At 51.2% G+C, this 15738-nt stretch overlaps 2 protein-coding genes across 5 annotated transcripts in view; one reads left to right on the top strand and one right to left on the bottom strand.

Annotated features, from left to right (window-relative positions):
• ASCC1 (activating signal cointegrator 1 complex subunit 1) overlaps positions 1–4628 on the bottom strand; it is a 40367-nt gene extending 35739 nt beyond the window's left edge. For 3 of the 4 annotated variants that reach the window (XM_055803003.1, XM_005235132.4, XM_055803022.1), the window contains exons 1-4: positions 3941–4072; positions 2636–2757; positions 1307–1406; positions 252–349 (exon numbers count right to left, since the gene is read on the bottom strand). In XM_055803003.1, coding sequence (XP_055658978.1) covers positions 252–349; positions 1307–1406; positions 2636–2757; positions 3941–3942 — 322 coding nt within the window. In that variant the 5' untranslated portion in view covers positions 3943–4072. Of the gene's footprint in view, positions 1–251; positions 350–1306; positions 1407–2635; positions 2758–3940; positions 4073–4530 lie in introns of those variants that run through there. The other variant, XM_055803011.1, reaches the window with a different exon arrangement.
• ANAPC16 (anaphase promoting complex subunit 16) lies at positions 4150–11122 on the top strand. Its single transcript, XM_055803036.1, has 4 exons — positions 4150–4389; positions 6054–6211; positions 8349–8423; positions 10281–11122. Exons 1-4 carry the CDS (start codon positions 4334–4336, stop codon positions 10394–10396), a joined length of 405 nt encoding a protein of 134 aa, XP_055659011.1. The 5' UTR covers positions 4150–4333; the 3' UTR covers positions 10397–11122.
• The last annotated feature ends 4616 nt before the right edge of the window (positions 11123–15738 follow it).

The following is a 15738-nucleotide window of genomic DNA, read 5'->3' on the forward strand; positions in this document are numbered from 1 at the left end:
TCAGTGAGACTATTTATCGGCTTAAAATAGACTTTTTCCCCCCAGAAAAATTACACTGCTTTATAAGGATTTATAGACAGAAAAAATAAACTCAGAAGAAAAGTGAAGTGATTTTCCCAGGGCCGTAAAGTGAGTCATTGCCATGTCAAAAGCAGAAATTAAAGGAAAAACACCTATACCCCCTTCCGATTCAAACCGTGTCTGTGCAAGAGCCTTTGAAAGAACACTCATTTTGCACACGTTAAACTCACCAATTTCTCCTTCCACTCCAGGCTTGGGAATGCTGATGGAGGTTCGAGTCTCTGTTTCTAGTCTTTTCTTGGTCTCCCCTTTCTTCCCAATGATGTACCTGGAAGCATAAAAGTGCAAGAGTCACTCACAGTTTGTCACTGGGCCACTCTCCACCAAGTGTGTCCAGCCAGCAGGTTAACCACGCCACAGACGAACCAGGCTCCAAGCTGGCTCCGGGCAGCGGGTGCCTCCAGACTCAGTATTTCCATACTAGAGGGATGCACGCACTCAGCTCCACATGCAGGACCTGGTCCAGGCACAGCGGCTACTCCCAGGACTCCGCGCGTGACCAGCCCAGGACCACAGGACAATGTTGAGCCATGGCTGACAACTGGCTTAAGCCAAAGTAAGTCAGTCGGCCCATCAGAGCTCTGCCCAGCACATCCTGCCACAGCTTATTCGTCAGCTGGGTTATCCCTTTTTCCCATTACCCCAGCTGATGAAGAACTACAGGCTCCTTTTCTGCTTTTTACTGGACTCAAGGCAGTTGCTTGCCAGTATCCAAATACACAACAGAACACTTTTCTTTCTCTGCATTTCAGTAAAACTATTCAACCTACAAAACTGTCAAAAATAACTAAATAAAGCTTTGAACACTACAGGCTTCCTAGCAAACATCAGACTGGAGTCAATAGTCAATTCCAGTCGTGTGTGCTTTCTCTCAAAGCTTTCACAAACTCCCCCTGCCAGGCTGCTCACCCCAGTTCTTCCTCCCCTTCTCCCTCCGCTCCCTGACACTTTTATGTTCAAGGAAAGAGATGCTCAAAAACTCTCCTGCCAGCAAGAAAGCACCACCTGCTGTCTCTGTCACAGAGAAGGCTAGGAGTCAAGTGTGGCACAACTGCACTAGAAAGGCATTGCCAGTTTTCCCTTCCCAAATGCTAAAATCCACATCCACAAAATGGAGCAAGTTTTGGAGATCTGGTGCTTACCCGACCTCAAAAAAAAATATTCTGCACTCAACTGCTTCCTCAGCCAGTGGCAACTCAAATAAACCAGAAACACACGGGCTCACTTGTATAATGGGCTGGGAACCTCCACTCTGCACTGAAAACCTTTCTCAGTCTCTTCCACCACAAAGGCATCACAGGGTTCATCTGTGCAGTCACCAGGACCTACCAGATAAAAAAACACAACAGACCTTGTACAACCTCTGTAAAGTTTGGCAGTGCTTTATGTAGGGCAACAGTCTCACAGCCGCCTTCTCCCAAGGTTAAATAAAAGAAGAAACTAATTCCTGTCTGTTGCAGGTAACTACTTTTTATTTCACTTTACTACCAGCTCTGGAAAACATAATGACTGCTTCCAAATCCACCAGGCTGAGAGGCGTAGGAAAGCAGTAGTTACAGCCCAGGTTTTCCCTCAGCTGGAAGTTATGCGGCTACCCAGTGGGAATGGTCTTTTCTCCTGGCAGGGTGGAAGCCACCAGCCCATTCAGAGACATGAGGAGAAATTTAAAATTGCAGAAGAATACAAATAAAAAGGTGAGGATAGTTTTCATTCAAGGGTTCAGGTACAGAGGTTTGGAAAACAGGAATTCTCACACCCTTGGCACACAGGAATAGATGCACCTTTCTTCTGTGGGCCATTCAGTCGTGCCTGTTAGGACCAAACATGACTTCCAGAAAGAGGCCATGGTTTCTATCTCCTCTCCAACACATACAGGGACAAATCTGGGTGGCCAGCAGCTTATTAAAACTTTGTTAAATCCACTGAAAGGCAGGGTGGAGGAAGAAACAGGACACAATGGCCACAACCCTTTCCATTTGAGAAGTAACAGCTGAGCTTTTCTGTGCCCACTATTCATGCAGAACTATGACAAACATACACGCAGAAAGATAAAGTGAAATACATCAGAACAGGAAAAATTTCCCCCCAAAACAGGTAACACCTTCCAAAAGCCACATTGTGCAAGAAGCTAGTTCTTTAAGGAGCCAACATTGTAAGGATAGAGGATCTCTAGCAAGCAGCTTCCACTCCTGCCTTATCTGCAAATAATCACACTACTGAAAAGAAAGGCACTTCAGGAACCTGGGAAGGACAGGTTTACAGAGCTAATTTGTTTTCCTCTTTTACTGGAGATCTTCCATGGCCAGCAAGCAACATGACACCTGCATTAGGTAACCAGGATTACATCCACTTGTTGGTCAGCAGGATCATCAGGGACCAACGCAAAACATTTTTCTCCCTCTTGAACACCTCACTACACTGCATGGGCAGGTCCTTGTGCACATAAAGATATCAGAGATGACACCAAAAGCTCCCTAGGTCCCCAGTGTTGATGCTTTCAGCTGTAGCACATTCTGACAGCACCAAAGCCAACCCTTGCACAGCACTTTTTTACCTGCATAGAAATCCTCATCCTCCTCCTGCTGGTAGACCTGCTCTTGAATGAAATTCTTCCTGTATACTCGCCCCCCAATCCTTATCAGGGTGGGCCGAAGAATATCCATCCTGCTCCTCCTCCTAATACAAAAACAAAGACAGCTTTGCTAACAAGCCAAGGAAAGGTAAATTTCCGTTTCCTCAGGGATAATTCGTAAGAGGCATCAGGGAAGCTCTGAGGGACTCAGCAGTAAAAAGCGAGGTCTGTACCTCCAGAAGAGCAATAACTCCTTTTATGCATGTGTACGAGAGGCTTCAGAAAGGCAATACCTTCTCAAACCTTACGTCACTCATTCAAAGCCTAATTTTATGAGAATTTACAAGTATACTCCTTACCAGCTCGTAAAGCCCAGTCAAGTGAAAATGGAAAATTTAAGCAATGTAAGATATGTAAGACAGCATCGGGGGTTTTGCCCCTGCAAGGAAGTCAGCAAGTGATTGATCACTACTCTCTCTGAAACTCACAGGTTTTAGCTAAAACTCACTGCGGCCTCAATCAATGTGTGCCATTTCAGCACCATTCAGGATTCTGAACAGTTTCACCTTGCCATTTTCCACAGCTGCAGACCAAAGAGACCCCAGCCACTTGGAAGGATTCCCCTACAACACTGACCTCTCTCAAAATACCTGACATCCGTGACATCCTCCACTAGTTTCTCAAAGGCCTAAGGAGCTTTTCAAAAGCAAACCCAGTTCCCTGGATCTGCTTGAGAGGCAGCTGGAGAAGGGAAACAAAGCACTCAAGGGGTCAGCACTGGCTGGTGTAAGCAGTTACATCTCCTGCTCTCCACCTCAGAGCACCCTGAGAAGTTTGAAGAACATGCATAAAAGTCTTACGCTACCCTGCATTATTCGAAACAATACTAGAAACATGGGGCACAGAGTTAAACTTTTTATGGTGAAGAACAGTGCAAAAAGCAAAGAACTGGCTGTCATCTGTCTGAGACTTCACATCTTCACTACTTAAATTTCTAGGTTCACTGAAATTGTTAACGTTGGGTATCTCGGTTTGCCTTGTTTTTAAAACAGAAATTTCTGTTGCTCTGAAAACAAAGCCTCCACCAAAAAAAAATCTCCTTCATCAGGCTTACCTGTCCACTACAACAGAACCAGACAGGTGAAAACAAAGAGTTTGCCTTTGAAGATGCCTTTGTTCTAAACTGGATTTATTATATGGAGTGACACAAGAGGTTCAGCCCGTCAATGCTTTCCCCCTCAATTACAGCCACACCTTCTAAAATAACACACAACCACCTGAACTTACATTTAAATAAAAAGGCATCCCTATAGTTCAAGGGAGGAAGCGCAGATGTGAACCGTGCACAGCAGGGGACAGAACAAGCCATGAAAAAACACATCGTTGGGTTGGGTTTTTTTTTTGTTTGTTTCCGCTCAGGCTTTTTATTTTTGAACTGCAGCGCTAGCGTCACAGTTTCTTAACTCCTCACGGCCGCCCACACGGGGCGAGCCTCCGGGGCGCTGAGGCAGAGAACCGGCAGGCCCCGACGCCTCAGGGCAGCGCCAGGCCTACAGCGCTGCGGGAGGCGGCGGGAGCAACATGGCCGCCCGCCTCAGCCCAACCGTCCCCAGCGGTTACCGCCCCGCCCGGAAGTAGGAAGGAGCCGCGCGCGGCACGCGGCCACCCGCCCGCCCCAGCATGCACCGCGAGCGCGATCACGCGCGCCGCCTGCGCCAAGCCGTCCGGGCGCCCAGGTGAGGCCGGGAGCGGCGGGCGCGGAGCGGCAGCGGCAGCGGCAGTGGCAGTGGGGCGGCCCAGGAGGCGGGGGGCGCCCGACGGCGCGGGAGCGGGGGGGGGGGGGGGGGGGGAGAGCTGGCGCCGGGGCTCTCACTCACCGGGAGGCAGCTCGCTACGGAAGCCGGGGAGGGGCCGCGGGGCGGGCGGGGCGCGGCGCAGGCGCCCTGGCGGTGCCGAGGCCGCCGCGGCGGCGGGGCTGTGGGCAGGGGCGGTGCAGGCGCAGTGCAGGCGCAGTGCTGGCAGCGCCCGGGCCCGGCCCGGCGTGAGGCAGTGGCGGGGCGGGCATGGCCCGGGCGCGGCCCCCCGCCGTGCATGCCTCAGCATATTTAAAATCAAAACCCCGTAGCCGCACGGCGGGCCCCGCCAGGCCTGCAGCAGGAGCCGTCGCCTGGCTTCCCGCACCGGTGGGGCGCGGGGCCTGCCGGGGGCGGCGGGGACAGGTGTCGCTGCCACGTTAACGGCCTCTTTTACCCAGGCCTTTTCCTTCACAGCCCGCAAGCCCCAGTCTTCTGCGAGCTGCTGCCCAGTTCTGTGTGCCGCGCGGTAAATGGGGCAGCTCTGGGCTTAGCTGGGAATGAACACAGAATTCCTAATTGTGACAGCCTTTTAAAACCCCATTTTCTCCACTGAATCCTTGAATGATTTCCAAAGGCACTGTCTGCGTAGCCTAAAGAGTCTGCAGAAGTGTATTAAATAGGTAGAATAATAGAAATGTATTAAATGGGCAGGATAATTGGAAAGTGCTTATAAGTAGTTTGAAGGAGTAGCAAGTGCTGTCACAAGTGCCAAGTCACAGCTTTTTTACTCTGAAAGAGGTATGTGACAAGTTTTAAGTACTCCATCATGACAAACGTGCAGCCAATACCTCTTAAAAACAAGGCTGAGGAAGGGGTATGCAAGAGGTGGCTGGGCTTGTGCCGTACTGGTACAGGCAGGGGGATGCTCAGCCATTGCTGCTCTCGGGTAACTGCAGCGGTTTTAAATACAAAAGCACATCTGGAGTGATGCAGAGAGCAGTTGCCGCAAATGAGGCGCAGCTCTGGCTTCTCGCAGGGTGTGGCGCTGGAACTGGCAGTGCTGTGGGCTTCCAGGTTTTATGAGGCAGCAGGACTTTTTCTGTGTTTGTGCTCCTGGAAACAAGGCAAAAAGGAAAGAAAGGAAAAAAAAAAAAGTCTTTTTATGACGCTGGGGAGCGGGAAAAGCGCCAGGCAGCTGGAGGCTAGTGAATTCAGGCCAGTGACCTGCACCAGGCTATTTTTATGCGTGCTTCAGTCGTCCGGCAGAATTCCCAGGCCCCCTTGTCCGAGGGCGGTCGGAGCGTGGGTTACCTTCGGTTTCTGGATGCCACCATGTGGTGTGACAGCCAACTGCACCCCTCCCCTCAGCAGGCGCTGGCAGAGGGCACAGGCAGCCTCTCCCACGCATGCCGGGCGGCCTTGAACCACCAGCACTTTGAGGCTGTGGTGCGGGGGCAGCAGCCCAAAGCTGTGCTTGCTGGCTCTTCCTGAACCTCACTGCCTTCATCTGCCATCAGATACGTTAGTGGTTGCTGGCTTTGTGCCTTGGGAAACCCCGAGATGCCCTTCCTAACTCCGCCTTACTCTCTTCTTTGTTCTTCCAGGCTGGGTCGGGGTGAAATGGCAGCCTCTTCCTCATCCTCTTCAGCCGGTGGAGTCAGTGGCAGCTCTGTAACGGGATCGGGGTTCAGTGTTTCGGATCTGGCACCACCCCGAAAAGCCCTCTTCACTTACCCAAAAGGAGCCGGGGAGACGCTAGAAGGTGATTGCCTCTGCCCTTCTCCTTCCCTGCTCCTGGTGTGCAAGCAGCCTTCCAAGGGAGTTGCCGAGCTTGGCACCCTGCTGCCTTTTCAGACATTAGCTGGCAAAAGCTGGAGTAAGAAAGGAAGCACCAGGGCTCGGGTAGGTCCTGAGCAGCCCTGGCTCTCCCACCAGTTGTTCATGAGGAAGTGATTTTTCTGGCAGTCACCTGTTTTTTAGCTCTGTGACGGCACTTCAGATGAGGAAGTGATCTACCTATAAGGGAACATGACAGTGTTAATTGCTCATTGTTGGCTAATCCTTTGATGTCGGGCTGAAATCACTGTAAAGATAGCTGAGGCAGGAGTATTTTTCTTGGCAAAACACATTCTGGGGTTGGATTTGACTGGGCTAGTGCAGGAGGCAGCTTGTATCCCTGCTCGCCAGGAAACATAGGGCTTGCATTTGCCATCGACCCAAGTTAAAACCTTGCCACAGAGGTCTGTGAGAGAACAAGTAAGAGAGACCTCTCTCTTAATCCTTCAAGGCTGAGCACATTCTCCTTTTGGGCTCACTTTTGTCAGGGCATTTCTCCAGAGCTGCCTGGAGACAGGGCTCTGATCCAGCGCAGCATCTTGTGTTTGGGTGCCTGAGCCCTGCCACCCACTTCGTTGGGGTTGCCCAAAGGAGGACCCAGGCACATCGCAGCTGCACGTCCCTGCCCCTGCTCTGGGTGAGGGAGGAAGGGCAGGTCCTCAGATGACAGGGTTAAGCCAGGGTCATTCAGTCTGTCTGCTTCTCTTGAGCTTCCTGTGTCACCATGCTGCACACTTGACTGTGTGAGCGCGAAGTTCATTGGGGTGGCCAGGACAGAGGCTCAGGTGGCCCTGCAGCTCAGAAGTGACACGACAGTGCAGGGCAGCTGGGAACTGATGGCTACATCATTTAAGGAGTGTTTTTATTACACATTAGAGCCCATATGCCAGTCTATTGAAGTAATTATGACTAAAGGCTTGCTCATAGAACTTAACGAGCCCTCAAAACAAATTAAAATAATGAAGCACTTCATGTTACCAAATAGACAGGCAGCTGTTCCTCCTGAGAGCTACTCGACACGGCAGCCAGGCTGGGGAGTCGGAGGAGAGGGAAGGGTATGTTTGGAAATGGCATGGGGCAGCACCAACACAGCATTGCAACAGTTTGCGAAAGGATGCTCTGAGCACAGTGGAACTCCGACTCTTCCCACTTACCTGGGGTTCAGTTTTGATTTTCCAGAGCCAGGGGTCTATTTCTACCCTTAGTCTTTGAAGTTGCTTCTCTCCTGGAGCTGTTAATTGTTTTTGCTTTGGGTTTACCAGTGACACAGCTGTTCGTCTGCTCTGGGTGGCAGCAACAACTAAACACTCTCCCTGTCACAGGAAGCTTTAGGTTAGCTTTTTAATTCCTGAGATGAAAGGTAATATGCCCGTTTTTTGTCAGGCAGATACTAGTGGGGTAGCTGCATACCAGTTTCCTCTTGAAGAATGCCCACTGACTGACTGGTTTTTATTGTTACTTTAACTGTCTCGCTTGTTTTCAAATAAACCCTTAGGTATCTGGGGTTTTTTTTAGAGGGAAGTAGTATAAACTTTGGTACTTGGCACACAATTAGCTGTGTCTTCCAGATTGCTTTATTTCTGAGACAGTTGTGTGATCAATTACTTAGATGGCAAGATACACATTATTTGAAATCCTTAGTGCAGGGTTATGGTCTAAGCCTGTGGGAAATCATAAAGCATTATAAGGACGCAAGTGTCTGAGCCCGGAGGGAATCAGAGACTGCCATAATATTAGCTGGCTTCTCCTTAGCTTACCTTCTATTTAAGAGGGACTGAAATTGCTTGACAGAGGGGATGTAACAGAATTATCAGCCAGAATGTCTCTCAGGTAGCACAGCTGTTCCCCAGCGGCACTGGGAGCCGGGCAAAGCCCTGTGCAGGATTTGAGCGCAGGGGCTCGAAACTGGAGGGCTGCGAGTTCGGTGCAGGGGAAAGTGTCAGAATGAGGCAAGTGGGGAAACCCACACCTCGAACATAAGAATAGAAGGCCGGCAGTACTCAGTTAAGGCTGCTTAGTCTTAAAACTCTCAGATTAAACCACCTCCCTTTTTCTGTTTACAGATGGCTCTGAAAGATTCCTCTGTGAATCTGTCTTCAGCTATCAGGTTGCATCTACATTAAAGCAAGTGAAACACGGTAAGCACCAAAGCGCCATCTATTTTAACTGCATGTTGATCAGGGAAGATGGCAGGGGAGTGTGGAGAAAAGGCTGACACGTTTTCAGGTGCCGACCACAAAAAAGCAGAATAGCCTTTTAAGTTGGTGGATTAACGCTAAGTCAGACCATCATCGAGCCCTTTTGCAAGCCCTATGCAAAGCGACGGGAACCCACACAGCCTGGGTGGGAACAGACTGTGCCTCTCAAAGCTTGTTTTTCCATCACTGTGTGCCACACTGCCTTCAAGAGAGGTGAGGCCAGAAGAGGAGGGTTATGGGCAGGAAACGCCCTCGCTCTGATCTTGGCCCGGCGCTGACTGTCTCTCTGACCTCGGGCAAAGAGACACTTGATTCCACCTTTGTTTCTCTGCTGAGCCCTTGTGACACCAGCAGGGTCAAGCGAGGTTTCAAAAGGTGCTTGGGAGATGGACACGCAGGTGCCTGGCGTAGCATGACGGGGCTGACTCCACTCCCTGCCTCCCCAAGAAAGAGCCTTACATCTTGTTTGAACTTCTGTTTCCCTCCTGGGGCCTTTGCCGGCCGCCCAGGTGCCTGTAACTGAACGATGGGCTTGACTGCATGGCAGCTTTTGTTCTCAAGATGTTGGGCAGAGCTCAGCGCTAGATTGCATCTGCTGCTTGAGGGTCACATCCTTTCTGGTCCCCGCCTCTTTTCAGCTAGAATGGGTACTTCCACGTGTTGTCTCAGACAGGAGAGGTTTCCTGTCCTCCACCGGCGAGGGTTGCCAGGAGGAGGTCTGGGGGCGTGCAGCAGCTTGCAAGGCTGTGATCCTGTTGCTTCTGAACTGAAAAGCAAAGCTGAACTTCAGAGCCATTGTTTCCACAGCTCTGGCACTGCTGCAGCTGTAGCTACTGGGGGCTGCTGCACAGACCTGGCACCCTGATAAGCACCAGCCTTTGAAACTGGTTTGTGGAGCACCAGTCGCCTCCCTGTAAGAAAGGGGAAAGGCTTAAAAAAAGGTTGAGGTCATCATTTTTTGGCTTGTTTGTTTAACAGTTCCCAAAAGCACTCGATTGCAGGAGGTGGAGTGAGAACAGTCCCTCTTAAAATCACCCACTGCTGCAGTCAGCATAAATCATGCACGTTTTATGTTCTGCCTCTCGCTAGTAAGTCATTTTGTACTGGGCCATTTTTCCAAGAGGCTGCTGTGCTGTTCAACTTCCAGCAGAGCCAAGAGAAGAAGGGCTATGCTCATCTCTGTACCACTGCAGCTAATTTAATTGAAAATGGACTCTGTGTACCCAGCGTGCAACCAGTTTAAATAAAGCTGAGAGGAACAAGTTATCTCGGGGATCCCCAGGGACGCAGCCTGTCTCTCCGCAGGGACCTTTGTGTCATTAGCGTGGTCTGATTGCAGAGCCTTTCTGCTACAGTCATCCAGGTCCTCCTCAAAGGACCTTCATTAAAACAAGGAGTTCCTCGTGCTGCACCCAGCTCTACCGTGGGCTGACCAAGCTCTCTCTGAACTTCTCTGTTCTTCTGCACGATAAATATTTATGTTAAAGAAATGAGCTTCATCCTGTTTTCACCCCCATACACTAGTCAGCCTTGCGTTTCCCTGTTAGGACTTGAATTTACACAGCACGGGCAGGGATGGGTAAATATGAGGCAGAAAAGCCTGTCTCTGCTTTCTCCGGTGATCTGGTGAGGTCTCACCGTTTGCACAGGGCATCATGTAGAGTGGGTTTGTATTCAAATTGGCGTGGTGGGTTTTATTCTACTCTGTTCCCCACTGACAGCTGGGAATTTGCATCTAATTGAGAGGTTTAATTGCGCTGTCATTGCAAACCACAGTTACCTTTGAACTTCTCACAGATCAACAAGTCGCACGGATGGAAAAACTAGCCGGTCTAGTGGAAGAGCTGGAGGCAGATGAGTGGAGGTACAAGCCAATAGAACAGCTCCTGGGATTCACTCCCTCCTCAGGCTGAGCATGTCTGCATCACTGCTGTCAGGGAACAGAAGAAAAACATTCTCTGGCCTGGCTTCAAAACACACCCCAATTTATCAGGATGCTGACAGCTGCATCGGCAGGACCAGGCTTTTTGTGTTGTTTTTTTTTAAGTTGAGAGTGGGGATCCCCCATAAAGCTGCCAATAAATGGAAATGATGGGATTCTTAAGTCCTCTGCAGTGTTACAGGCTGGCAGGGCTCAGTTTCTGTAACTTAGAAGGTAGGATCGATTTTACAGAACTGGAAGAATCACCTTATTGTTTACAGAGGAGAGAAGACACACACAGTGTGGTGGCAGCGAAAGCAACCCAGTAACTCGGTCTGGCCTTTCCCCGGTGCATGGCCAAAGGACTGAGCGATGGGTAGGCTGGGAAGCCTGCATCTTCGCTGCTCAAGCCGGGCCTCTATAGAGCAGAGGTACAACGCCCTGCCGAAACCACTCTTCAGCCCTAGCCGTTGTTTTGGGGGATGAACAGGATGAGAACTGTCCCAGGTTGGCTGAGAGGGGACAAGCAGTGACGCTTTCTCCAGAAGTAGCTCACATATTGCCGAAGCTGTTTCCTCTTCATTGTTTTTTCTCTTGTGTCTGCACTACGAGTCCTGGTAGGACACTGCTCTCTAATGCAGAAGCTGTACCTTTAATTTTTTTCCCTCTTTATTATGTATTAGATTGCTCTGATAATAAATTAATTCTGTCTTTGAAACAGTTTACCTTTATTGTTTTTTCTTTTTCCTTTTTCTTTTAAAGTGTTGCAAGTATCCTTTTCAAAGTTCTGTGTGGGAGGTCTGCTGACAGAAGCAGTCAGCTGTTGGGTAGGTAACAGGAGGTTTAATGAAGCTCAGAGGCAGATTGGGTGTTACAACGCTCAACTTAAGTTCAATTTAAAAAAAAAAAACTGAGAGGTACGAAAGCACACTTGCTTTACACTCAAAAGTGGATTGATTTAAATCAGCTTTTAATCCTGGTTTAACTCTGCCAGCAGAAACCCCCTATTTAAATCCATTCATTTTAATCGTCTTGTTTTTCATTTGTACTTCACTTCTGTTCTTGAGGGGAACTGGGTTTCCATTTGCTGGCATAATCATTTCAACATGTTAATTTTCCATTGATTAGAGCCTCAACACCACATTTGTGCTAGCCGGCAGAGAGACAGGCTTAGCACTGTATTTATGCAGTTGTACAACTTACTGCTCCAGATGCCTAATTTTTCCATTTTCAACATCTTACGAGATTATTTTATTTTTACTCACTATTTCAGTCCAGCCACATCTGGATTGGAACAGATTAATTTGAATCCATCCCTGTCTTAGTTATATCACCACCAGTTTGTGTTAGCTAAAACTAAAGGGAAGAAGTATGCAGATGCGTTCTGCATTTGTTTCCGTTTATGAATTGGTTCTAGTATCAGTCAGCTTTTCATGGTCCAGAGGCACACGCTGCCCCAAAGCCAGCCCTGGTGCAGAGGAAGCCCCTGTCCCAGCTCCACACCCGTGGAAATTCACTGTACGGTTTCTGAAACCGTGTCCGGGCATTCTCACGTAAGGCTGCAGCTCAGCTGAGACGTGTCCCACGCCGCCTCCCCCATGCACCGCCCGGAAAACCTCCTCCCCAGTCCTGGAGGGCTGCCAGCCCCTGCTCTGTGGGGGCCTCCTGCACAGCAGGTGGGTCCTCAGCCAGGATCACTCTAAACACGATGGCAGTCGGTATTAAAACTCCGTCCCAGGTGGGGTAATTTTGAAAAGAAGGGAGCGTTTCAATCGTTAACTTGTTTGTTTGTTCTGTATCATCTATTTTTAATCCTGCTTACTCCAGCCACCTAAACTTACCCTGGCCAAACTTGCCAAAAATACCCCCCATATCAAGACGACACCGTGGGGTTTGGGAACAGAGCTGGGCACCTTCTGCCTCCCACCACACAGCAGCACCCCGAGCCCCTGCGCTCACCGCCCGCCCGCCCGCCGACCCTACGTGCTGCAGCCTGCGTAATCAGATGCAGAATGAGCCTGTCCTTTTTTACTGCTTGACGTGAAACTTTTCCACTCCAGCGGCCCTCCGGGGACGCCGAGGGATCTGCGCCTGCGGCTCTGCCGGTGGGATGCAGTGCCCAGGCGTTGCCTGGTTCTCCCCACAAGCTCAGCGTGTGCTGAAGGTTCTGAAACACAGTGGGGCTGAGATTTCCCCAGGGCAGCCCCCCCTCGCCCTCCTCCCGTTCCTTGTTTTCCAGCGTTTCTCTGCGGTGTGCTGGGCTCGTGGCTGGATGGAGCAGGGAACAGCCCCGGCTCCGTGCCGTACATGGCTTGTTTGTATGTGCGCCCAGCACCAAAATAGACACATGTGTGAGAGCCATTGAGAGGAAGTGAAAAGTTCACCCTGTACAGTACTACAAATGCAAAAACATGTTGTTGGCTGTTCCCTCCTCCTGCTCAGTAAACACTTTATGTAAGGCGGCAAAAACCAGAGGGATTGCTAGATGGTAAAATAAAAAAAAGCAAACCCTGCACTCCCCCTCCTGCAAACACAGGTTTTCCCTGGCAGCTGGAGACCCCCAGCTGCCCTATTTCTGCTTTGCAGATCTGTGGGGCAGAGTTGGCAGTAACTATTCCTCCTCAGGGTTTTGAAGCACCGTCCCCCCTCACCTCAGGGGTCTCTGCAGCATCACTGGGGGCTTGGCAAGCAGCTCGGGGGCTGTTTGGAGGCTGCAGCTGGGAGTGGAGCAGCAGGGGGAAGGGAGCCCATCAGCTGCGAGCAAAAGTTGATGCAGGGAGGGGAGGGAAAATAAAAAAAAAAAAAAAAGCTGAACAAAGAGCTCCGTTCAGGGCTGCTGGTTGGTTTTCCTGTGGGTGCTCGCAGCAGAACGTTATGTACCGGCACACAAGCCCCACTCGCGCCTCCCCTCCGCGCTCCCAGCCCTGCTGGCCACGGCCCCAGCCCCGGGGATAGTGCCAAGGCACGCGCTCGCTTTGCTCGGCCAAACACCGGCCCGAGGAGAGCCTCTGCCCCCGCCGAGGATGCGGTGGTGTGGGGCAGCACCCCCAAAACACCAGCTCCAGCTTTTGCCTGGGATAGGGCAAAAGCGTCCAAGGGGAGAAGAATTTCACAGCCCCCACCCTGTAAATGGCACGGTGCCGACCCGGCACTCGGCGTCTCAGCTGCCAAAACCCATCCACTGTCCTCCTCGGATGCATGTTCCTTGTTTCTCTGCCTGACTCCCGCACATCGCGGGCAGGCAGCCTGCCTGCAGCTGCTTTTCCCGGGGGTGAGAGACAGGCCCAAAAGGTTTGGCTGCGGTGGAGACCTGCCCGGCCGGTGGCACACCAGGACCTGCCGCCGGGTCCCGCCTAGCTCGCAGCCTTCAGCTCACCTCTTTGAGCTGGCCACGGGCTCGGTGTGGTGGTGGAGGATGAGCAGGGTCACCCCTTGCCACAACCGTGGACCCGGTGACTGAGGATGGGGCCAGGGAGGGTGCAAAGGACACCCACCCTGCGGGCACTTAGGGGACACCCTGAAAACCACAGCCTCCCCCCAGCTCAGCCCATTCATTGTTTCCCCCCTATGACTACTTGGACACAGAAGATCACAGCAGCCTCTGCGCCATGCCAGCATGCTGAAATTATGTGTAAATTACCTAAAAGTGGCTTTTTGGGCCACGGAGCTGCTGGGAACTTGAAGATGGGGACTACACCATGGGCAGTGGCAGGAATTTGCCCCCCAGCATACGTGGGGCACGTCAGCACAGGACGTGCACCAAGGCACTCACTGAGCCCCCTGCGGTACATCTCCCTTCCTCCTCCTCCTCCTCCTCCCCAGTCCCCTCCCCCTGCAGCCCTGCAAAACTGCTGAGCTCAGCACATCCCGGGCAGGGGCCCAGCCAGGACCCTCCCCAACGCCAGCCATCCCCTGCTTAACCCTTTGCAGAACCAGACAGGCTGGAAATCACAGTGATCAAGAAATCTCATCATGGGGTGGTCCGACAAGGCACAGCCAGCCAGGAACAGTCTGTCCAGAAAGTTTCATCCATCATCCTGAAGCCCCCTCTGATCTCCCCAGAAAGGATGGCAGGTCAGGGGGAAAGGTACACTGCTCGGCCACGAAAATCACACTGGGTTTAAGCTAGCAGCAGTACCCGGGGAAGGGAAGCACAGGGATTACTAATACTGTAGTGAAAACTTTGCTTTCTAGCCCCAAACCATTTCTAGAGGACCTGCTGCAGAACAGCGGCCCGGGCTGCAGTCTCTTTTGGGAAGGAAAACGAGTGGCAAGCCCCGCAATGCTTCCCCTCCCAGCAGAAGGGTGAGCGTGCAGCATCACGTTAGGATTATTTTATTTCAGAGATCAAAAATTATGTTTCACTTTAACCCTTGCTATCACACCAGCGGCTGCTTGCTCCCCTGCCTACCAGGCAATGTTATGGCAAAGAAAGAAAAATATTTATGCTCAGCCTCAGCTTCATAAGCTTCAAGATTATTTTTAGCAAGGCGCCTTCCATGTGGTCCTTTACCTCTTTTTCATTTATTTGCTGTTTCCAACCCCCTATTTTGACCCCAGAGCCAGCCGTTCCTCATCTATTTTCAGCCTCACCCAGTGAATATTCGTACCAATGACTTGGAGGTTGTGGGGAAAAAACCCTGATGAGCTAGATTTTGTTAAAAACAGGATCCCAAACACCATCCAACTGTTCCAGAGCACATGTGTGAGTATTTTGCTCTATTGCTTGGCAAGTGTGCAAATATCGGTGTGTATTTTTAACAGCTGAGATTGGGGTTCTTTCATTTTTTGTCCCAAAAAGCAGAGCAGAAGCCCTGCATGCTGTGGGCACAAGCCAGGGCTTGTTCCCAGCTCCCCACACATCCCCTCCACCCCACGGCTCCCAGGACGATACCTGCTCCCCTGGCTTGGGCCCCACTCCCGAAACAGCAAGGGATTCAGGCCTCGCTTCTCCTTTGACCCCTGAAAAGCAATCTCCACACTGCTACAGCTCCCAGTTGGGTGCCCGGACCCTCAGCACCCACTGCACTGCAGCTCTTGGGTGGGAGAATTTGGCCTTGTCCCCCGCACCGTGGAGGTCACAGGCAGTGGGTGCAATGCTGGCACGAGGGGCCTGTCCCCCTTGCTCCTGACCAGCGTTTGCTCTCCACCATGTTTACTGCTAGGCTGTTATCAATCTCTGCTCAGGAAGGACGGTACCCAAGATAGCTCCCAGAATGACTTCAGAGTGTGCTCAGCTCCTCCGATAAAGCCACAGGCAGTGCGCAGGAGGACAAACAAAGCCCTTTATCACCAATTAATGGGCCTTCGGGCTCCCGCACTGCTCAGGCTCTA

This window comes from Falco peregrinus, chromosome 1 (genome assembly GCF_023634155.1).
Source record: "Falco peregrinus isolate bFalPer1 chromosome 1, bFalPer1.pri, whole genome shotgun sequence".
Taxonomy (NCBI): Eukaryota; Metazoa; Chordata; class Aves; order Falconiformes; family Falconidae; genus Falco; species Falco peregrinus.